Source organism: Lemur catta, chromosome 8 (genome assembly GCF_020740605.2).
Source record: "Lemur catta isolate mLemCat1 chromosome 8, mLemCat1.pri, whole genome shotgun sequence".
NCBI classification, from domain to species: domain Eukaryota; kingdom Metazoa; phylum Chordata; class Mammalia; order Primates; family Lemuridae; genus Lemur; species Lemur catta.
The window spans coordinates 30,354,874-30,379,222 of NC_059135.1; the positions used below are offsets into that span (position 1 = coordinate 30,354,874).

The following is a 24,349-nucleotide window of genomic DNA, read 5'->3' on the forward strand; positions in this document are numbered from 1 at the left end:
CGGCCACGGCACTCCTCATCTTCAAGGCTCTTGTCTCGTTTGCAAAACTTCTTGAACCTTCACTGCACTGTACATTTGTTAGCAGTTCCTGGGCCAAATGCATTGTTGATGTTGTGAGTTGTCTCCGATGTTTTATGACCCATTTTGAACTTGAATAAGAAAATCACTGGAATTTGCTTTTTGTCTAACATTTCCATAGTCTAAAATAAATATAAACAGAAAGTTATAAATCGTTAGCAAAAAATCATAAAGTAAGAAATATGCATTAAAATGATGTATAACATTTATTTAAGAATGTATTCCAATATCAAATGGCAAATTTCAACAATGCTAATACCGCAATTACTTTTACACCAACCTCATAAATCATTGCCATTAATGTATCCCTAGAATGTCCTTCTGTAAACAATGCAACTTCTTGGTGTCCTCTCCAAAATGAAGTCAATGTTAAAAGTACATAAAAGAAACTAAGTATATAGCATAATAGGAGAATAGGTCATGCTGCCTACTTTAACATTCTGGTTAATAAAAGTTAATATATATATGTAAAAAAAAAAGAAAGAAAAAAAGAAACTAAGTATAAAATAGTTAAAAGTTGGGGGGACTTCCCCCAAAAAATGATAGTTGTTTTTTAGGTTCCTACTCTTATTCAAAACCCTTGGGGCAAGTTATGTTTTGGAATTCAGATATTTTATTTTTGTTCTTTAGAATAAGGTGCATAAACCACATACAACACTTTCAGTGGGATCTGTGGTACTACCCCATATTCATATTAATATTTCTGTAGCAGGATATATGAATATTCACACTAAAAGGATAAAAATGATAAATAACCCACATTAGTTCAGGTCAGATTAGATTTTGCCACCAAAAGAGTTAAAAATTCTTTTTTTTTCCACTAAAAGTGAAAAAACTTTTAGTTTTCAGAGCTTTTTGGATTTTGGATTTCTGGTTAAGGTATTGTACACCTGTAGAAGGTTTGTAGCTCTTCTTTCTAGCAATAATTAAGACATCTACACTAGATTTTTTTTAGGGCACTCCCAGGTGATGATGTTTACACAACATCCTTGGCTTGTACAAGACAGTTTATTTCTCTGTTAAATGTAGCAGAAGGGTGTGTGTCCAGTGGGACTTAAAAGTGGTATCAATTCATTAAGAACCAAGGTTTGCTTTTTGTTTTAAAGGGCCATCTGAGAATTTAATTACTTTATATATCACTGTAAAGGAGATGCTAATTTGAAGTACAGAGTGTTATACTTTAAAGTGAATCTAGCTTTGTTCTGTGGCTCATAGAACTTAATAGCTGGAGCGAATGATGGAGTCCATTTTGCTGATTTTACAGAGATGCCATTGATCTGTAGAGAGGCCATGCAAGGCAAGAGAGGACCCCACAGTAAATACTGTTTATACAACATCACACAGCTTTTTTTTTTTATCAGCTGGTTAATATAATACAGGTCTACAGAGGAAAGTTACTGTAACAGAAAAGCAGCCGAGCACAAAGATCCTACTCTCCAAAGGAACGCAGAGTAAGGACCGTAAAGCTCACCTGGGGAGAAATATCCCCAAAGGAAACCTCATGATTAGGCAATTTTATAACAATTTAAGATGTAAAGCAATGAAAGAACATAAAGAAGTTTAAATGCTATTTGAATGGGTGAAGCAAGTCTTACAGATTTCATGGAGAGGCAATCATAAAAATATTAGAAAGATAAATTTTTGCTTTACTTTTGTATGGCTACATAATTGAGATAGAATGTTATGTTAAATGGAGCTGGTAAATACCACCCTTATATAAGTATGTGAGGGTAAAACTTTGTAACATAAGCTTCCCACATCTAGCTGCAATATTCCTTTTCAGTTATGTTTCCTCAGCAGTCATATCTCTTTTTCTCATTGCCCTATTTGAGTTTCAGGCAGCATGTCTGCTTAAAAGAAGTTAACGTATTAAACACCATTGAAACAAAATGAGATAGGCCTATAAATGCTGATATAGAAAGATGTGTGTGAAATAGTATATTAGTTTTGTTTTAATTAGGACCCTGGAATATTAATTTTCTGTTGCAGCTACGACAAATTGCTACAAACTTAGTGGCTTAAAATAACACAAACATATTATCTTAGAGTTCTATAGGTTAAAAGTCTGACACAGGTTTTACAGGCTAAAATCAAGGTGTCTGCATGGCTGGGCTTTTTTATGGAGGCTGTGGGAGAGAATCCCTTTCCTTACCTTTTTCAGCTTCTAGATTCCACCCACATTCCTTGATTTATGGTTACCTTCTCCCATTTTCAAAGTCAGCAATATAACATCTCTCTGACCCTGCTTCCATCATCGTGTTTCTTTCTCTGACCCTCCTGCTTCCCTCCTCCACTTTAAAGGAGCTTCTGATTACATTGGGTCCACCTGGAGAACCAGGCTACTCTCCCTGTCTTAAGGACAGCTGATTAGTACCACATAACATTCACAGGTTCTGGGCATCAGGACCTGGACATCTTTGGGGACCATTATTCTGCCTACCATACATAGTAAGAAAAGAAAATTGTAAAACAGTTTGTAGAAAATTGTAAAACAGTTTGGGTTTACAAAAAAGAGTGGTGGTGATAAATTATATGGAGTAAGGTATACTCAACTTTAAGAAAACTGCATTCAAAAATCTGAATAAGAGAGATTTACTGCTTTATTCACTTTGCCAAAACAGTCTCAATATTTTTGATTGTCATGCAGTAAGACAAAATGTTTACATATAGTGAATGAGTTGTGTGAAGTGGGGTGTGCTTTTGTACTTCCATGTCCTCCCAGAGTTCTCTGGCTTCCCTTGAGTATTGTCAAAATTTAATCAAGGGTGCAGTAACTCCTCGATCTCTGATACATAAGCACATATTAGGTCTGGCTTTAGAATTTCTCTGTACACCACGAACTGTGCATTTTACTAAAAGTTAGTCATTCACAAAGCATAGTAGCACTTAATAATTGTATTTATTAAATTAATAGCATTTATTGATTTGTTCAGGTATATCTTTTGTTTACACAGTACCCTTCTTCCAACTTTGAATGATTCAAAATCTTTTTAAAATAAGCATTAGGTAGAAAGTAATTTCCTTCAGATATACAGATGGGAAACAGTAAGAATTCACAGGCAACCTGGAGGAAACAGATGGATCCTAGATCACTCCTGCTGGTATGGGCTGTTTCCAGAGCACAGTGACCATGTCATATCCTTTTGCAGAAAAATCACAAATTTGGCCCCAGTGTTTTTATGGCTCACGTGGTTAGACCTCATTGCTTTTGTTTTGGCACCTCATTGCATGGGGTACCCTTTAAAATGTGAATTTCTGAGTTGAAATGCATTCAGCATTTCTGTCTGCTTATTTATTTTTCCAGCTTTTATTTTATTAAACATTGAGTTTCTAAACTGATGGGCCATGATATTTGTATCATAATGTTCATGCAGCTGTTTTCTATTAAATGGTGGATTTTAAAACAGCTCATTTAGAATTCGAACTTCTTTTGTTCAGCCCTTTGAGTTATAAGGCATGTTGGTCTTGAATTGAGGTTGATTTGGGGAAAATACTACTAGTTCCGATAAGTGGAAAACTTTCTGTTTTAATGATCTAACATTTTTGTGCATTAATGAAAAGTGTAAATTAAAACTACTTGAATCTGATACATTACTGAAGAGATTTTAGAAAATCAATTAATTGATATTTAAGTCTTCATGTGCTCCAGACAGAGCATTTTTCAAAAACTAACTTTAATGTGTATGTAATTTTTGTATTGAACACATTTATTTTTCAGATTGAACTTTTTTCTTTATAATAAAAAACAAACAAATAAAAATCTGTTGCCTGGAAAAGTACAGCTTAGTTGTAGGTAGTCTTTTCTTCCTTTGACATTACATTTGACAGTCAACAGACATTTTTATAAGCTTAGTGGGCAGGCTCAGTCTAGATGTTTGACTTTGGCAGGCAAGATATGAAATAGTTTAAATAGTTTCACTGCACATTTATTTCCCAGTGAATGTGCACTTGTTAGAGGGCTGTTTTATTTATTTATTTTTAAATCTGAGGGATAAAATATTCTTTCACTGATTTTTGTCCTTACCTTGTGTTTTACCATTTAGGTCTTGATACACTTTTTGCAAAGAGGAAATGATTTGGTGATGGAGTGTTCTTACTGACCGATGGACTCAAAGAAGAGAAGGTAAAACCATTTCTTCCTCCTCTCCTATCCTTCTAGGAAGCAAACAACTTCACATATGTATAGTTTCTCTTCGGTTTAATTTTCTTGTTGATGGCTATTAAGTGGGAATACTGACGTTTGTAGTTAGTTGATTGTTAGAGAAAGATATTAAAGCTATTAGTGACAAGCTTTGTAAGAGGCACTAAATGTCTTCATTTCATCATTTTAAAGCTCTTATAGTCATTTTTTCTCACAAATAATTTCAAGTTTTCAGAAGTAGCCTTATTAATTGTAATCATCTTTCATCCTTAGAAAACTAGTCATGGAAAATATTTACAAGGAAGGTTCAATTTGTGGCTTCTTCCTCTTCATAGAACCATGGTTATATCCAATTACAATTTAAGGGAATATTATTTAGCAAAAGTAGAGAAATTCCTAGATATTCCAAAGAGTTTCTGTGCTTCATTAAAATTTTGACATCAGTGTTCTAGAAAAAAATGAAAAACATACTATTAGTAATGGTTCATAAGGAAACTTAATGTGAAAAAAACACAAAGTATCTTAAGTGCCCTTTTCTTAGAAGGAGGCAGTTAAGTTATGGTCATTATTATGCAGCTGTGTGTTTTGTAGTCCTTGAACTAAAGTCATCAGATAGATAGAATTCTTTAGCTAAAACTTAAGCAAAGCATGAAGGAATTTATTGGTATATGTTACAAATTTGATTCTTAGCAATTTAAATAGCAGTGATATATTTAAACTCAACATAAAGTGAAATATGGATTCCTATTCCTCATATCTTCCTCATCAAATACTTTTTACCAATTAGAAACTAAAATGTTAAAATAAGACTTCAACTTGGGATGTTGTAACTTTAATGTCTAAACAAGGAGTTAATGGATTGAGAAGTTAGGATCTTGAAATTTTATGCTACCACATCATAAAACTTCCAAAAATAGCCCAGGTTTTGTTTGCTTCTTAGATGGAGATCGGTAATTTGTGGGTTTAGATTATCCTGTAGCCTTTTATGTAAATAGTTGTTTTGTCTTGGCTCTTGTGTCATAACCAAAGCATAAAATAGACACTAGTTAAACTATCTGACCCGGTCATCTATATAAAAGGTACAATCTCATGAAAAGTATTAAGAACAAAAGATATAGTACTGAATTGCAGGAATAATTAAACTATTTTTCTTGATGTTTGTAGCTCAACAGAGGCAGAAGGATCCAAAGAAAGAGGCCTGGTTCATGTCTGGCAGGCAGGATCCTTTTCTCTAACACCAGAGAGATTGCCAGGCTGGGGAGGAAAGACTGTTCTGCAGGCAGCCCTTGGAGTGAAACATGGAGTTCTTCTGACTGAAGGTATTGAAAAGGATGGCTTACCACATGTACTCACCATCAAATTGGTTTCACTGATCATCACCTAAGAGCACATTTAGGAATAACATTAAGCGGGTGTCAGGCAGGTGTGAGGAGGAGGGGATGGGTGCATACATATATAATGAGTGCGATGCGCACTGTCTAGGGGAAGGATGTGCTTGAAGCTCTGATGGGGGTGGCAAGGGCAATATACATAACCTAAACTTTTATACCCCTATAATATGCTGAAATAAAAAAAAAAAGAGAAGGATGGCTTAACAAATACTAACTGAAATGCTAATAAATGCCTGAGTGTATAAGATCAGGTAAGAGAGTTACTGTATACTGGGGTTGTTAATGAACCCCCAGTTTTCAAAATGTTCTTACTCCTTCTATAAGAAATCAGGCTAGCTCTTAAATTTAGAACATACCATTAACTAAAATAAAAGGGAGAATTATAATTTTTAAATTTTGTAGTAGTAAATACATGAAAAATTAACCTTTTTAAAAGGTTACCTATTCAGTGACTCTTTTGCTACAGCTGTTCATTAAATGTATCAGAATAATAGTATTAATAATAGGTAATGTTTATTCAACAATTGTGTGCCAGGCACTATACGGAGTACTTTCCACGTGTTATCTCACCGAATCTTCACAACCACCTTATAAGGTAGCTGTTGTTATTATTCACAGATAAGAAAACTGAAAGTCAGGGAGGTTAAATAATTTTTACCAGGCACACGCAGTTATTAAACCGTCAGAATCAGGATTGGAACTCAGATTGTCAGATTTCAAAGGCTGTTGTTTAAGCCACTTGGCTATACTGTCTTAGTACAGTTTTTCTCAGGCATAAATAGTAGCTCACAAGAGCATATTATAAAATCTATGAATCTATAACAGAAAGAAACATCTATGCTATAAATTATAGGAGGATTTGCCTTTAATCTTGGCCGTTTATCAACTCAGTCATGACAACTTTGATTGGGGAAGGACTGCCATCGACTTTATTAATTTATACATTTCTGCTCTGTAAACATTTGTCAAGTATTAAGTAATGCTTTGGTGTTTTCCTTCTAGGAACTAAGGGAAGACAGAGTCTAGGAAACAAAGCTTAAATCTGGCCTTGGTGGTTTTATGGATTTCTTTCTAATCTCTCTGTTCCTTTTATTATAATATATATTATTCTATAATATTATTCAAGACTTTAGAGTCTTATTTTTAAAATGTGAGCTATGTTTAACACCTGCCCTATGAGCTTTAAAATATATAGTTCTTAAGCATATATAAATGGAATTCTGTTATTATCGTTGTTGTCAATAAGGTATCTGGAATGTCTTCATTAAGATATTTAAAACCCTTCATGAACATGATATCTTTAAAATCTATACTCATATCCACAAGGTTGGGACAACTGAGGGAAAACTTTTTGAAAATATATAAATAGCCTATTGTTGCTCATGGTTAAGCAGTGTCCTGGTATTAGGTGTCAAAGTTACAAAAAAAATCTCATCTCACACAAGTATGTAGTTTGAAATGGCACACAGATCTCCAGTGCTTTCTTTTTGATATGAAGAAATGGTACTGATTAAATGTTAGAAATTTTCAAGCTTCTTGTCTCTATTAAATTTGACCATTAGCTTATAATTCAATGAGGATACTTAATTGATTCACTATTTTTAATGTGCTTCAAGTGGGGGGTCTAAATATCCATTTCCTTGAAATATTGCTCACTAATGGAATAATGTCAGTTGAAAGAGAGTGTGGCCATGTGCGGTGGTTCACGTCTGTAATCCTAGCACTTTTGGAGGCCAAGGCAGGAGGATTGCTTGAGGCCAGGAGTTTGAGACCAGCCTGAGCACAAGTGAGACCCAGTCTCTACAAAAAAAAAAAATAGAGACATTAGTGGATGCAGTGCATGTGTCTGTAGTCCCAGCTGCTTGGGAGGCTGAGGCAGGAGGATCACTTGAGCCCAGTAGTATGAGGTTGTAGTGAGCTATGATGATGCTCCTGCACTCTATCCCCAGCAATAGAGTGATACCCTGTCTCAAAACAAACAAACAAAACAAAACAAAATGAGTTAATGTATTGTTATATCACTTGGGGAAAAAAGTTTAAAAGAGCTTAACCAGTCAGCTTATTTTCTCAGTACTCTTTAAACTATAAGTCTCCTAATAAAGACACATATCTTCCCTCTAGCGAGTGTTGAGTTCATCTTTTCATAGATATTGTGACGAGTTAATTTGAGTGTATACCTGCCATATATAATTGGTCAGAGATAAAGTTTGCACGTTTTCATCATCAACTCAATTGCTGCCTTGTGGGGAAAAAATAGTATTTATTTCTTTATTAATTTAAAAAAATGGGTAAGTCTTATGGAAAAGAAGGGATAGTGGGCTTGGTTCAATACTTTGCAAAACCTGTAGCCCAGTTTTTGTTCCATTTGAATTTTTAGCCAGCATAAATTATGTGCACATGTTCCCAAACTCCCACAGTACTGTAGTAAAATTCAGACTTGGTAGAATACTTGGATGTAGGAAGTTATCATCATTTGTGTACCCAACTGACTGGTACCTTTCATTTTAATTCTAAAGCTAGCCAGTCATTCTCACAGCTTCATTTGTTTTTTGCTTTATTTGTTTTTTGTGATTATTTGCTTTTTAAACAAGTGTCACCTCGGAAAGCCTATGTAATATCTAGTACATAACGTACAGGGTGAGCATCCCAAATTCAAAATGCTTCAAAAATTTGAAACTTCTGAGTGCTAGCTAGCATGATGCTCAAAGGAAATGCTCATTGGAGTATTTGGATTTGGAATTTTCAGATTTGGGATAGCTACTCAACCAGTAAGTATGATGCAAGTATTCCAAAATCTGAAAAAATCCAAAATCCAAAACACTTCTGGTCTAAGCATTTTGGGTAAGTGATACTCAACCTGTATATTATGTTTAACATTTAAAAATTATATGTAATATAATACACAACATGAAGACAGTCATGTTTTGTTAACAATTGGTGTTTTCTGTACAGTCTGGAGGCATAAAGCTAAATTTTTGTACTGGCCAAAATGAGTCTAATATTTTTATGCCGTTGCATAATTTTCTGCTGCTCTGACTTGTTTAGTAGTAGTGAATGTTTTAGATGTTAGCGAATGTGTTTGTCTTATCTTCTGCTTCTTTTACCTTAACATGATTATTATTTTGTCTTTGAGTGCTTGGAATCTGCTTCTGTTATACCCTATCATGGTAGCCATTAGTAGTGGACTGGAGTTTGTAGGATGAGGCTAAAGGAAAGGAGTTAGCCTCATGCAGTTTACAGAAATTCCCACTCTAGTGCAGAATGTTAAAATGTGTTATTTGTTAAAAGATGAATAAATGTGAAATATCGTATGCTTGAACCAAATCTCTAAAACTGTGCTTGTGAAAATTAAAAATAAATCTTATTTTGTGAAATCTAGAGGGGACTAAAAGTTTCTAGTTCATTCACTAACACTTGCTTTTTTTTTTTTTTTTTAAACCTTCAGATGGTGAGGTCTACAGCTTTGGGACCCTTCCCTGGAGAAGTGAACCAGCAGAGATTTGTCCAAGTAGCCCTGTCCTAGAAAATGCCCTGGTTGGGCAATATGTTGTTACTGTGGCCACAGGGAGCTTCCACAGTGGAGCAGTGACAGACAGTGGTGTAGTGTACATGTGGGGGGAGAATGCTGCTGGCCAGTGTGCAGTAGCCAACCAGCAGTATGTGCCAGAACCAAATCCTGTCAGCATTTCTGATTCTGAGACCAGTCCTTTGTTAGCAGTCAGGATTTTGCAGTTGGCATGTGGCGAGGAGCACACTCTGGCGTTGTCAATAAGCAGAGAGATTTGGGCATGGGGCACTGGTTGTCAGTTGGGTCTCATTACCACTACCTTCCCAGTGACAAAGCCACAAAAGGTAGAACATCTTGCTGGGCGAGTGGTGCTACAAGTTGCCTGTGGTGCTTTCCACAGCTTAGCACTTGTACAATGCCTCCCTTCTCAGGATCTGAAGCCAGTCCCAGAAAGATGCAACCAGTGCAGCCAGCTCTTAATTACTATGACTGACAAGGAAGACCATGTGATTATATCAGACAGTCATTGTTGCCCATTAGGTGTGACACTGTCAGAATCCCAGGCAGAAAACCATGCCAGCACTGCCATCAGCCCCTCTGCTGAAACCCTTGACAGCCAGGGAGAAGTATTTGCGAACACTCTTATAGCAAATGATCTGCCTGTTGCTACTGAACTGAATGTGGGAGGTGTTCAGACCACGAGTGGCGATGCCATTTCCTCCCAACAAAACATCACAGAAACAACTGGAATTTCTTCTGCCAGAAACGTACCATCATACCCTGACACCCAGGCAGTAAATGAATACTTGCAGAAACTGTCAGATCATTCAATGAAAGAAGATTCAGAGAACGGTGAAAAGCCAGTGGCATCTCAGGTACCTGCTAAACTTTATAATATGAATGTGTTTCTGGAATTAAACCATATGAGCTTTTCCTTAGAAACTTTAAAATGCTTAAGGCTTGATAGCATTTTTTATTTTTTGAGTTTGACTATAATTTTGTTTTATCAGGCAATCCTAGGTATGGAAAGAACCTGGGTTAATTCAGAATCATTTTTTATGTTCAGGTTCTGGCCCTTTATGATGTTGAAAGATGTCATGTTGGGCTTGTTTTGTAAGTAGCAAAATCCCATTTTTTTTTCATGCTAGTACTTTTCACCCCATGGCTAAGGTACTGAATTTTAGTGGGCCCTTGCATAGTTTAATCTAATGTAACTATATATTCACAAAGATTCTTCTTACCTGCATTTGTGCCATTCTCCAGAATTCTGTAAAATCGTTTCCTTCTTTAACAAGGAAGGTTGCTGTGTGGCAGATCCTTCAATTCTAGGCAGATTTAAAACTTATAGGCAATTACATGTTTGAGTTTTTTCCAGTTATAGCTATAGTCCTTAAGAGGCTTTATCTGAGGAGTTGGGTAACAGCTTCTTTATCTTATTTAAACTATTCTCATTTTGAAAACTTTAGGTAAAATGGACAAAAGCTATTTACCAACAGCATATGGTACAGTTTGAATCCCCCTGCTTTGAACAAATTGTTCTAAAAGGAGATTTTTGTGTTTTACTCCTAGTGTAGCATTTTGATTTTGTTTTTTACCAAAACTCGAAGATAAGAAGACAAAATATATAACAAAGACATCTAATCATAAAAGAATTGTCCTGTGATTTTTTTTTCTTAGGTTTTTGAGATCACATAGGCTCTTGATTCTTTTTCTTTTCTTTTCTTTTTTTTTTTTTTGAGACAGAGTCTCACTTTGTTGCCCGGACTAGAGTGCCATGATCTCAGCCTAGCTCATAGCAACCTCAAACTCCTGAGCTCAAGCAATCCTCCTGCCTCAGCCTCCTGAGTAGCTGGGACTACAGGAATGTGCCACCATGCCGGGCTAATTTTTTCCATATATTTTTTAGTTGTCCAGCTAATTTTCTTTCTATTTTAAGTAGAGACAGTGTCTCACTCTTGCTCAGGCTGGTCTCAAACTCCTGAGTTTAAACAATCCACCCGCCTCGGCCTCCCAGAGTGCTAGGATTACAGGCGTGAGCCACCGCGCCCAGCTCTCTTGATTCTTTATTCCTGTTATTTACTCTGTCAGAATGAGAATATGGAGGTAGTTTTAGAAATAGTGTTTATTTCACAATCTATTCACTGAACCTTGTGGATATTTGAATTTTTAAAAAAGATTAGGAATAAACTGGAGAAAGGTATTATAAAATCTAAACAAAACAAAAGTAATAACTTAACAAGCATGCATGTAGAAAGTTCTTAGATTGTACGTAGTTACAAAAGTTGACTTTTCAAAAGTCATTAATTTATTAAATTTAAAGTTAAAAGTTTATTATATATAGTTTATATGATTTTTAGATTACCATCATTGAAATTACATTTTCCTTTGGACTTACTTTGTTAAGCATTTGAAGTTTTTGTTACTTATACTAGTTTTGACAATGTGTGTTCCTATTAAATTTAATTCATTCTTTGTAAATAACGTCTCAATCATACAGCTAATTCATGAGGAATTTATGTGGTTTAGGATAAGTTTTTCTCTTCTGGAAAGATATAACTGAAAGAGTTTCTTACTTTCAGGAAATAAACCAAAATATTATTGGTTGATTGGGATTCCTCAAATTATGTCTTATATAAAAATTGCTGGTCATGTACTTTTGTTTTGGGGAGTTTATTTGTTTACTTACTATATTTTTAAATATAGGTAAGTAGAAGGAGCCAGTTAGAACAATAGTTTTAAGGTTTATATAAGGTAGAGTTTTGTGATTTTCCTCTACCTAATGCTAGGAACCCCCTAAAATAGTCACCTCTCAGTACCATCACCACTTCTGTTATGAGCCTTTGTAAACAAAGGGTGGAAATAGTGACTCTAGTTCTTCTGACCAAGATATCATGGGAACTATATTACCAAAGAAATAATAGGCTTTGTATTTATCTTGTGTTTTACATGGTATATTTGTTTATTTTGTTGACTATTTCAGTTACAGAGTACTCATTTGTTACAGAAATATCTCTTATGAATTTAGTATTTAATTGAATAAAATATATTGAGTACCTACTGCATGTTAGCACTGTGCTATGCACGAGAGATTATTTCCTTTAAGAAAATAAGAAGCCAATGTTAAAAAAAATTATTGGTTTGGTGTTTAATTCGGGACAAATTAAGGAATGTATGTATACTCTTTGGGATCTTTGGGTAGAATAAGAAGCAAAGTTTTCAATGTAACCTATGCTGATAAGCCAAAGGCTTTTGTGTATTTGTAGTTATATTTAATGACTTTCCCTTTTGGTAAACAATGATGTTTGACAGCTTAGATTAAGTTTTAACTGATTTTTCTCTAAGATATTAGAAAACTTTAGTTTGACTGTCTAATGCACCTATGAATCACACTAAGTACATTGGTTCCAAATGTTTAATTATTAACCTGCCACATTTACTCTCTGTGGTAGCAAGAGCAAAGGTAATTCTGCAGCTGGTCTAGCTCCTGGGTCATGGAAAATAACTCATTGATGAGACAGTAAAAGCACTTGAACTTAACATAATTTGGACAGTGATAGTTTAGAGGCATAAGTTATTTTTCTGCCTACATAATGCTATATCTAAATTTCCATTTATGAAACATTTCAGGAAAAGCCTTTTTTCATAAAATCTAATTTTTTCTGGTATTTCTTACTAGCAATCTGTGTAAATTTTCCTAAAAGTGATCAATAATAAAGTTTGTATTTTTTCTTTTTTTTTTTTTTGAGACAGAGTCTCACCCTGTTGCCCAGGCTAGAGTGAGTGCCGTGGCGTCAGCCTAGCTCACAGCAACCTCATACTCCTGGGCTTAAGTGATCCTACTGCCTCAGCCTCCCAAGTAGCTGGGACAACAGACATGTGCCACCATGCCCGGCTAATTTTTTTTTTCTATATATTTTTAGTTGATCAGATAATTTCTTTCTATTTTTAGTAGAGACGGGGTCTCGCTCTTGCTCAGGCTGGTTTCGAACTCCTGACCTCGAGTGATCCACCCGCCTCGGCCTCCCAGAGTGCTAGGATTACAGGCGTGAGCCACCGCGCCCGGCCTTGTATTTTTTCAATTCTCTATTCAGTGCTGTCACAGTGTACCTTGTATTCAAGGCAGTGTTTTCCATTCCTTTTCCTCCCTCTCCCCCCATATTATACTTATAATATAAAAGCAGTTGGGGCTTATTTTTAAATACCATGGAAAAAACATAGCACCCAGACAAAAGGAAGTACTTTCAATAAGGAACTGTATTTTGAGTACTTATTTTCATATAATGTGGTAACTCCATGATCAAGAGGGAATACCTTTAAATTGAAGCTGAAGAGACCTTCTCCTGCTATTTTAGATTCTTACAGGCAAATAGTGATGAGTATTAAACTTTCTTTTTATTGATTACTTAAGAGATTATATTTATATACTTTTTTATGTGTGTGTATTTTAGCCTCTTGTAGAAGAAGCAATTCCTAATCTTCACAGCCCACCAACCACAAGCACCTCAGCTCTAAACAGCCTGGTGGTCTCTTGTGCATCTGCTGTGGGTGTGAGAGTGGCTGCTACATATGAAGCTGGTGCCTTGTCACTGAAGAAAGTTATGAACTTTTATAGTACAGCCCCTTGTGAAACTGGAGCTCAGGCAGGGAGTAGTGCCATAGGCCCAGAAGGCTTGAAAGATAGCAGAGAAGAACAGGTTAAACAGGAATCAATGCAAGGGAAGAAAAGTTCAAGTCTTGTGGATATCAGAGAAGAAGAATCAGAGGGAGGCAGTCGAAGACTCTCCCTCCCTGGGTTGTTGTCACAAGGTAAGGGAATAACCACGTTTCATGAATTGACTTTTGTTGAATCCAAGATGCTCCTGACATCTCACATGCTATATTATAAACAATTAGCTTTTCTGATTACAAAGCTGACATGTCCAGATGTCAAAATTTATTTTAATGGTGGTTTACTGAAATGGTGGTTTTAAAAGAAGGTTATCTATTTCTCTACTTAGAAATAGCCATAGAACATAACTTTTTCTCGATGTTTGCTTCTGCTTATGAGCCTTATTATAAATCTTATTTTATTATTCTGGAATGTAGCAATACCTTTCTTATTTCCTAATTGGGACCTATACTCCAGATAGATGAGGTTGCAGATGGGATCACTGGATAAGTGAGGAGTTACTGTACTTGACCTGAAAAAGGAGATAATTTTTAAGCTTCAATAAGAAGAAACTTCATTTTCTGAAACCATTAGCAATAAATTTTTCAGACTATTAAAAATATTACAAAGTTGGTTCTTTTACAATTCTCAATCAGTTCAGCAATCTTGACCATCTAGACTGTTGCTTCTCTAAAGTGGCCTGCAGACCAGCAGCATCAGCATCATCTGGGAACTTGTTAGAAATACAGAAAGAATCTCAGGCTCCACTCCAAACTTACTGAATCAAAATATGCATTAAAACAAGATCCCCAAGGTGATTATTGTGCACATTAAAGTTTGAGAAGCATTTGGTTAGACCAGGAGTTGGAAAACTTTTTCTGTAGAGAGCCAAAGAGAAATCTTTTATGATTTATGGGCCATACAATCTCTGTGACAACTACTCATCTATGGTGTTGTTTCATAAAAGCAGCCATAGACAATACATAAATGAATGAGTGAGGCTATATACCAATACGACTTTATTTACAAAAACAGGTGGTGGGCCCTATTTGACCCATGGGCTATAATTTACCAACTGCTTTACACCATTTTGTGCAAAACTCAAAAGTTAGGAATCCTGGACTGTACTAAAACTTACCATTTTTACTCTGCCCCTGTTCCCTACATTTTTTCTACTTACTGTACTCTCTTGTGCCACTGAATACTTCTCTTATCCTACCTTCTAATTCTCATTGCCACTAGATTTTCATCTATACAAATAAAACCTTTAGTCCTGGTTATTTCACAAACACATGCACACACACATATATATGTTGTGTAAGAAATGAGTCCCATTAAGTCTGAAGGAGAATCTTGTGCCAAAATTTTCTTATTCTTAAATGTCCTTTAGAATTTTAAGTGTATAAATATATTTATAATCTCTTTGGACTGCAAATGTGGAATATTGATTTTTGTTATGTCATTAGATCATGTGAAATATGCAGTGCCGCTAACAGACTTACATGCTGAATTTTACTTAGTAACCTAAAGTATCTTTAGAAAAATTTGACTTGTACTATTTCTCTCTCTTTAAAAATTGTCTACAGTACATCCTAGAGGAAATTTCAAGTGGGTTTGTTTGAGTCTCTGTATGCATACATATGGTACATTCACCAGAAAAGGTGTTGATCTTAGGCAGTGATGGTCACTTTCTGTGGCCCACAAGTTAATGGCTGAATGATTAAGTGTACGCTTAGTGACATTTGATGATTTTCTTCAAAACTGATCCTGGCACCAAGCAGTATTTATATAGTGTTGTATGTGTTTATTATAATTTTGAACACTATAAAAGATGGCAGCATTCTTTATAAGATTATGTAACTTCTCTATAAAATAATTAGAAATACGCAGGCAAACACAAAAGCATTTTAGTATTTCCCTTTCATAATTTTTCCCACCGTAGAAATTTTTAATTTTTGTATCTAAAATGAATCCTTTATTACAATTATTCATAATATATTTGAACTTACACCTTGGCTTGGAAAGGCCTTTTTTTAAAAAAAAAAAGAGATAAGGTCTCACTATGTTGCCCAGGCTGGAGTGCATTGGCTACTCACAATCATAGTGCACTGCAGCCTCAAACTCCTGGGCTCAAGCGATCCTCTTGCCTCAGCCTCCCAAGTGGCTGGGACCACAGGTGCAAAGCACTCCACCTGGCTCTTTTTAACTCTGCTTTGAAATGAGGAAAATATTTGTCAGTCTTGGTGTAGTATTTTGTTCAGCATATTCTTAAGAATACAAGTTCTACAGGATGTCATTAGTTGTTACATAGAAAAGGATTCACAACCAAATGTTTGGAAGCGGGACTGGGTTAAGCATATATTAAACAGGGCTCTTAATTGCAGGACTTGTCAGCACCTTCTATATGCTGATGTGTCTGTGAGTCTGGAGGAGAGTAGTGGGAGGACAAAATGTATTTACCAATCTCATTTGACTATTAAATCCCCCTTTTCTGCAGAGAACCTATAGAAAGTGCTTCAAAAATACCATGAGTAGTGCATTTCTTTTTTTTTTCCCAGCCCCCCCACCCCTCGTAGTGCATTTCTTTGAAAATCTTATGTTTGTCAAAGTATCTTCTCTTTTTTTCTTACCCTCCACTCCTTTACCCCATCTCTGGTTGGCTTTCAGTTTCCCCCAGGCTCTTAAGAAAGGCTGCACGGGTGAAAACAAGGACGGTGGTTCTGACCCCCACATACAGTGGAGAAGCAGATGCACTCCTGCCTTCTCTGAGAACAGAGGTGTGGACCTGGGGGAAAGGGAAGGAAGGGCAGCTGGGGCATGGCGATGTTCTGCCTAGGTAAGTGCTACCAGCATTTACTGATAGGAGGTGGCTTAAACAGATAACCTCTTCCTTGTGAACTTCTCTAAATCTCACTTTTCTCATAGAGGAAATCTGGTCTTTTCTAGCTTCAGATTATTATGCACCATTAACTCTGATAAAAAGCTGTCACATTAGTGTTGAATTTGTTCTTAACAACAAAGGACTCAAGTATCTATGGTGCACCTTTCCACATCTTCTTTGACTTATATTCATCTTGGAGTACAGAGAAGGGTGTTGGGGATAAGATAGTATTTCACTGGAACACTGGAATGGTTCAAATTTTTAGCTTATAAAAATGAGCCAACTGGTGTTTTTGTTTTTAACCTGAAAAGTTCCTATCACTGTCAAAATATCTATAACTCAAACATGAATATAGATACATGAATATGTCTATTCATGTACATCAAGGAAAAACTGGCATTTTGTTTAATAGTAACTCTTATGATATTAACAAATTAGATATGTGTGAAGTTTGTAGGTGTGAAAATGGAATGATTACCTAAAGCAGTGAGTTAATATAAATGTCCCTATTCTTAGCAATGTGAAGGCAACTATGAAATTAAAAAAAAAATTACCTTACTCCCCTCTAGGGTTATATTTCATCGTATTCTAAGTGTACATATGCTCTGCTATAATGAATCATTTGTAGTTTTATGATTCTCAACAGATTCTGAATTATGGGGGTTAATTAGTGATAGACATAGATTAAATTAAAATCTTCTAAAAATTATTTATATTTAGTGGATTGAACATATATTCATTATTTTTATTTTAATGCTTTCTTTTGAAATATTTATGTTTAAATGAAAACACTTATTGTATAATTTGAAGAAGGCCATGATTTTTGCTGAGAATACTTTGACTTTGTGTGTATGTATGTGTTTGTGTTTTTCTTTAAGGCTTCAACCATTGTGTGTAAAATGTCTGGATGGTAAAGAAGTAATCCATCTGGAGGCAGGTGCTTACCATTCGCTTGCACTTACTGCAAAATCCCAGGTAGGAGGCAAGTATTAAATGCTGATCTTATTTTCGTGGAAGGCCAACATGACAAGATTGGACATAATTTATTGAGAATCTGCTATCTGTCAGGCAACAATACCATATCTTATTTTAGCTTTCCAGTGTTTTCCATTATGTTATTTCCATTTCACAGATGAGGAAAGTAGGTTAAGAGAAATTATATGACTTGTCTAGAGTCACACATTTGATAGTAGAGCTTGGATTTAAACACTAGTCTTATTTAGAAGCTTTTTATAATGTGCTCTCATTTAAAAATAGAACCCAAACATTTCTGGGGTGTTGGTGAATTTTTATTTGTTCTTTGAAGAAAATCCATAGTAAGACACTAAAAAAAGGCAAAAAAGGCATTTTTCTTTAAAATTGTGAGACCTGAAAATGACCTCTAGCATTACTAAAAAGCATGCCCGTATATACAAAAACTCTCCTAAGAAAAGAAGTTATTTTAAGTTATTCTGAAATACATTCAGGTATTCTTCACCAATCCCTTTAAGAAGCCAGAAAAGGATTCTAAACCATTTAAATATTTGATTTTATTTTAAATTTCACATAATAGGTGAGCCCAAAACATAACTTGTATAAATATTAATATTAGAAAAGAAAAGGAAATTTTATTATTATTAACATGATGAATCATTCAAAAGACATTAAAAAATGATAGACTGGGAAGGTGGTCAGCTACAAAAAAACAAAAATTACTGGTTTTGTTGTATACATACAATAAAACAGAAAACATACATGGGGAAAAAGCTGTTCACAATTACAGCAAAAGTCTCAAGGAAATGCATAGAGCCCATGTGATATAAACTCTATAACTCTTCTAAAAGCTCATAAAAGCAAACAGGAGCAAAGGGAGAGATTTTATTTTTGGATGAGAAGTGTCAGTGTTACAAAAATGTCATTTCTCTCTAAATCATTAAATCAGCACAGTGTAAATTCAGTATAATCCCCAAAATATTCCAATATAATATTTATAATTTGATAAATGATCCCAAAATTATTCTAGAAGAATAAACCCAGTTGACCCAGGTAAATTCTGAAAAAGTACAAAAAGGAAGGGTGAGATTTACCCCTAAAAAATATGTTATAAAACTACAAACAGATCCATAGAACAGAAATATACCCATAGGCTAGAAATAGACCCAAGTATATATGAGAATTTAGGATATGACAAAACCAGGTATTTCAAATCATTTGGGGAAACAAGAGTGAGTATTCAGTAAATGTTTTTGGAACCACTGGCTTCTTATTTGCAGAAGAAAACTAAGAGAACTACACATACCTAATTCTGGATGTATTAATCATGTAGTTTAAAAAATAGAACCTTAAATATAAGAAGAAATTTAGGTGACTTTTTTCCAATAACCTTAGGAGTAGAAAAAGACATAACATCAAAACTACAAATAAGGCTGGGTGTAGTGGTACATGCCTGTCATTGTAGCTACTTGGGAGAATGAGGCAGGAGGATTATTTTAGCCCAGGAGTTTGAGGTCGCAATGAGCTATGATCGCACCACTGCATTACAGCCTGAGCAACAGAGCAAGACCAGATATGTTGTCAGATATAATAATTCAATAGTCTTGAGCGGCAGAAAACCACCATAAACAAAATTAAGATACACAACAAACTGGGGAAAATATTTCTAACATATGATAAAGTGTCACTACTCTGATGTATAAAGAAAAACTGTCAAGGGATATTTATATTCCATTCAAAAAAGAAGAATAGAAATGGGCAGCAATAAATGAAAAGATCATTTAGTAAATAAATTTAAATGAAAACAGCAGTAAGATGTTTTTCTTACCTATCAAATTAGCAAGGATTGCATTTAATACTGAATGTTGATTAGGATATAGGGGAAAATATACGTACAATGCTGATAAGAATGTAAATTGGATCTTGCTGGAAGACAGGTTGTCAGTATGTATTAAAAATAGGAATATAGGCTGGGCGTGGTGGCTCACGCCTGTAATCCTAGCACTCTGGGAGGCCGAGGTGGGTGGATCGCTCGAGGTCAGGAGTTCGAGACCAGCCTGAGCAAGAGTGAGACCCTGTCTCTGCTAAAAATAGAAAGAAATTATCTGGCCAACTAAAAATATATATAGAAAAAAATTAGCCGGGCATAGTGGCACATGCCTGTAGTCCCAGCTACTCGGGAGGCTGAGGCAGTAGGATCGCTTGAGCCCAGGAGTTTGAGGTTGCTGTGAGCTAGGCTGACCCCACGGCACTCACTCTAGCCCAGGCAACAGAGTGAGACTCTGTCTCAAAAAAAAAAAAAAAAATAGGAATGTATGTATTCATTGGCCCAAGGTTCTTTGCCATATATCTATGCACAAATACATATTCAAAGATTTTTATCTTTTTTTAGTATTAAAGAATTGGAAAAAACTTAATAATTCACTAGGTAATTGATTAAATAGTGTATGTGCAATATATGTAGTTATTAAAAGTAATGTTCTGTACTTATTGACGTACAAAAATGTCATAGCATTAAGTATAGGTTACAAAACAGCATTTATAGTATGGTCTTATTTTTCACTTTATATTTTATAAATACATTATATCTAGTAGACATAAAAATCTCTGGAAGGATTTATGTTTCCAAACCAAAATAGTAGTTGTTTCTAAGTAGTTGATTCATCAGTGGTTTTCACTTAAAAAATTTTTTTTAAGCTGTCATAGTCTTGTACAATGACCATGAATTACTTTTGTAATCAGAATAAACAAACATTTTCATTAAACAGTCATTGTAATCTAGGTTTTTTGGTCTGTAGTGGAGTCTAAGTTTCTCCTACCATGACACGTATGAAAGACTTTCTAGTTATTTCATAGTAGTCTTTTATCTACAGAGTAAGAAATCATGATTACTTTTTCTTCATAGCACTTGCCTTTATTTTTTCATCACTTTCTTTGTAAGAAGCAATATAGGATAATTCCTGGGATTAAATCCTGGTTCTGCCACTTACCACTTTGTAACCTTAGGTAAATTAATTCACCTCTCTGGCCAGTTTCCTTATCTGTTAAAAAAAAAAAACGGGTGGTGGTGGTGATTGTTGTGAGAATTAAACATTAATTAATGCATGTAAAGTTTTAAGAAAAATGTCTGGCAGTTAGTAAGCACATGAAAAATGTCTGGCAGTTAGTAGCACATGAAAAATGTTAGTTAACCCTTGGACTCTGTGCCTTCTTTAAGTACAGTACTCTATTTGCCTATAATCTCCGGTCTTGTTTAAAAATGAATTTTCGTCTTTTTTTTTGGAGACAGTCTCACTCTGTCGCCCAGGCTGGAGTGCAGTGGCATCATCATAGCTCACTGCAACTTCATACGCCTGGGCTCAAGCGATTCTGCTGCCTCAACCTCCTGAGTAGCTGGGACTACAGGCACACACCATCGTGCCTGGCTAATTTTTCCATTTTTTGTAGAGATGGGATCTTGCTCTTGGCTCAGGTTGGTCTCAAACTACTGGCCTCAAGCAATCTTCCTGCCTCGGCCTCCTAAAGTGTTAGTATTACAGGCATAAGCCACCAAGCCTGGCCCCAAAATGAATTTCCTTAATATATATTACTTTAAAGAGTGAAAGACTAATATAAGTAATTTATGTGTAATTATTGGTATTGTATATTTTAATTGTTATAAAGGTTCAGAGTTGAAGTGTGAGATCAGATTCACAACTCTCACCTACTTTCCTATGGTTTTTTTAATAGGTTTATTCATGGGGTAGCAATACCTTTGGTCAACTGGGGCATTCTGATTTTCCAACAACAGTTCCTCGTCTTGCAAAGGTACTTTTGTGAACTTGATAGTAACTTATTCCGGAATTCTAAGCATAACACTTTATATTTCTCCTTTTCTTATTTTAAAATATTAGGGAATTGTGTATTTGTAACCTAAATTTGTTTTGATATTCTTAAGAAATTTTTTTAAAAACATGAAGCCGCTTCTTTTCAAGCTAAGTGTCCTTTTTTATGTGTTAATTTATATTTATTTTCTTAGCATCAACTGTTCATTGAATATTCATAGTCCTTTTGCTTTTTTTAAAGTGAAAAATGAGAAAATGCTTTCTTTTAAAAAAGCATGTTTCCAGGACTATGATGTTTTCTGAGCTTTACCAAATGTCTACTCTTTGGTTTTCAATTAAGTCTGACTTTTACATAAGATTTGGTAGTATAATGTTTTTGTGTGTTTTTAAAAATAATATACACAGTAGTATAACCTTTTAGTAAACTTTTTTAGGTTTACATAGTTATATAATGCTATTGAAAGATTGGTAGTTTCAAGTTCCTTTGACACAATTCTAGAGTAGTGTTTCTCAACCTTGTTTTCTCCTACAACCTGAGGAAGTACTGAATTCTCATCAATAGTATTTGTTCCTTATACAAAGCTTTTGGGATTTTTTGGTGGAAGTGGGAGGGGGAGTGTGCATGGTGAGCAAAACAGAATGGAATATCGAGCTTGTGCATGTATAGTTTGATATCCCCCCATTCCAAAACATGATACCTCTAGAGTAATGAAGACTAGAAAATGCTAGTTATCTCTATTTCAGGAAGTGATTTGAATGTAAGCTAGAGTTAAAACAATTCCAGTAATTCATATATGCAGTGTGAACATGCTGCCTTTCATTTCAGTGTACTTAATTTTACTGGGAAGAAAAGACTTCACAAAACGTTAGGAAACAGTTATTACTTCGAGTTCCAATCTTAAATATTTTCAGTATAAAACATTTCAGTAGTAAGCTATTCAGTTTCTGGTATTTCATTATCATTGTTCCTTGTTTTTATTCATTTGAATGAAGTAGAAAATGCACTTATCCATACTAAGGAAAGTTTCATAATGTAGCATGGAAACCCTGGAGATCAAACTTCTTTGTAACATTTTAGAGCCAAACAAGAGATTTTGTTGTAAGATTTTAGTTTCATAATTCTTTAGCTTTACCTCTAAGAATTACAGCATTAGGATCTTGGTTTTTTATTTGGGGAAGGGTGAGAAAAACATTTTGAAGTCATTATAATTAATCTGTGAGAATTAAAAATCAAGGCAGAGTGAGATTTGAATTGATTAGAAGCTAGGAAGAAGACTCTTTCCTACTGTAAAAATTTTAATTTATCCTTTACAAAGTGAACAGGTAGTCAGTTATTTGGGTAGCTTGAATTTGAGATTGTGTCATGCCAGAGGAGGATAGCTGTAGAGTAATAGAAACACATACACTCTCACTCACTCACACAATCACCTATGATTTGGATACTAAGGAACTAATGGATTAGGAGTTTTTCGTTTATCACTCTAGGAGTCAGTGCTGAAACTATCCAGACACAAAGGATCTAACAGATTAGGGGTTTTTTTGTTTGTTTGTTTTTCTTATTAGTCTAGGGCTCAAGGCTGAAGCTGGGAGCCGAGTCTGGAGGTTGGGAGTGGTAATTTTTGCAGTAATACACTTTCTTCAAATGTAATCTTATGAGGAATCCACACATAAAGAAGACAAATGAGGAACTACTTTGGTTGAAGGACGGAGGGGGGCTCTAGAGCCCTGACACCTGCCTTTCCATGGTGGCTGCTTCATCTCCATGTAGAATCCTAAGATTTGAAAATGATCGATTTAAGGCAATGCTTCTCAAACTTTTGTATACGTTGGAATCACTTGGAGGGCTTGTTAAAACAGGGTTGGACCTCCAATAGCTCTGAGGCTTGAGAGTTTGCATTTCTAACGTGTTCCCAGGTGATTGCTGCTACTGCATCAGAACCGCTGGTCTAGGTGATCCAGATAAGACGGACTTCTGAGGGGTCCTCCTTATTTCAACATCTTAGGAGTTGGCACAGTGAAGTCCCATCAGAGAGGTAGAGAGTTCCAAGAGTTAGATTGTTTTCTTTTTACCTTGATTTTTGTGCACATAGCCAAATATGGATGGACAAAGGTATGTCCTAGTTGTCTAGAGTAGGGCTCTAGAAGTTTACTGGTCTCTTCATTGTAATACAGTCTAAGTCTTGTACAGACTTCCAAAATTAACTAAAAAATTAGATTTGTGGTTTTTTCCTTTTTAAATTCTAATTTTTCAGATTTTTATAAAAACAATGCAGTTCTAAATTTAAAAGCTGAGCAAGGAATTCCTTCCTACTCTTGCACCTGTTCTACATTTGATTGGGGATATTGTTGGGTGAATTTTGTCCTCTGAGATATGACTTACTTTGTACCATGCCTGTTTAACCTAACATTTTAATTCCTATGGATCTGAAGTTCTTTCTGATTGCCTTTATTTTCTACAGACAATATCTTTCTATCATTGCAGATAAGCAGTGAAAATGGAATCTGGAGTATAGCCGCAGGCCAGGATTATTCCCTGTTTTTAGTGGATACAGAAGACTTCCAGCCCGGGTTATATTACAGTGGTCGACAGGATCCTACAGAAGGTGACAACCTTCCAGAGAATCACAGTGGTACTAAGACTCCAGTACTTCTCTCCTGTAGTAAGGTGAACAGGAATTGGATCCTAAGGCCTACATTCTATAACACATGAGAAGTCTTTTGTTTTCATTTTTTATTTGTGTGTTTGCCTAACTATTATTATCTCTGACTACCTCATTTAAAATTGCAAACCCCTTCCAATCCTCCTTTACTCTTTATCCTCTTTTCCTTCCTTATTCTCTTCATAGTACCTATCACCATCTAATACACTGTATCATTTACTTATTTTATTCATTGTTTGTCCTCCT

General features: G+C 35.2%; 1 protein-coding gene across 5 annotated transcripts in view; it reads left to right on the forward strand.

The window, feature by feature from the left end:
• ALS2 (alsin Rho guanine nucleotide exchange factor ALS2) overlaps nt 1-24,349 on the forward strand; it is a 75,129-nt gene that overhangs the window by 8,908 nt on the left and 41,872 nt on the right. For 4 of the 5 annotated variants that reach the window (XR_006736945.1, XM_045559721.1, XM_045559723.1 and 1 more), the window contains exons 2-9: nt 4,122-4,201; nt 5,384-5,538; nt 9,056-9,993; nt 13,567-13,924; nt 16,434-16,602; nt 17,526-17,622; nt 21,349-21,426; nt 23,926-24,108. Coding sequence is in view for 4 of the 5 variants with exons in the window: in XM_045559721.1 (XP_045415677.1) it covers nt 4,182-4,201; nt 5,384-5,538; nt 9,056-9,993; nt 13,567-13,924; nt 16,434-16,602; nt 17,526-17,622; nt 21,349-21,426; nt 23,926-24,108 (1,998 nt within the window). In the remaining variant the exon portion in view is untranslated. The remainder of the gene's footprint in view (nt 1-4,121; nt 4,202-5,383; nt 5,539-9,055; nt 9,994-13,566; nt 13,925-16,433; nt 16,603-17,525; nt 17,623-21,348; nt 21,427-23,925; nt 24,109-24,349) is intronic. The other variant, XM_045559725.1, reaches the window with a different exon arrangement.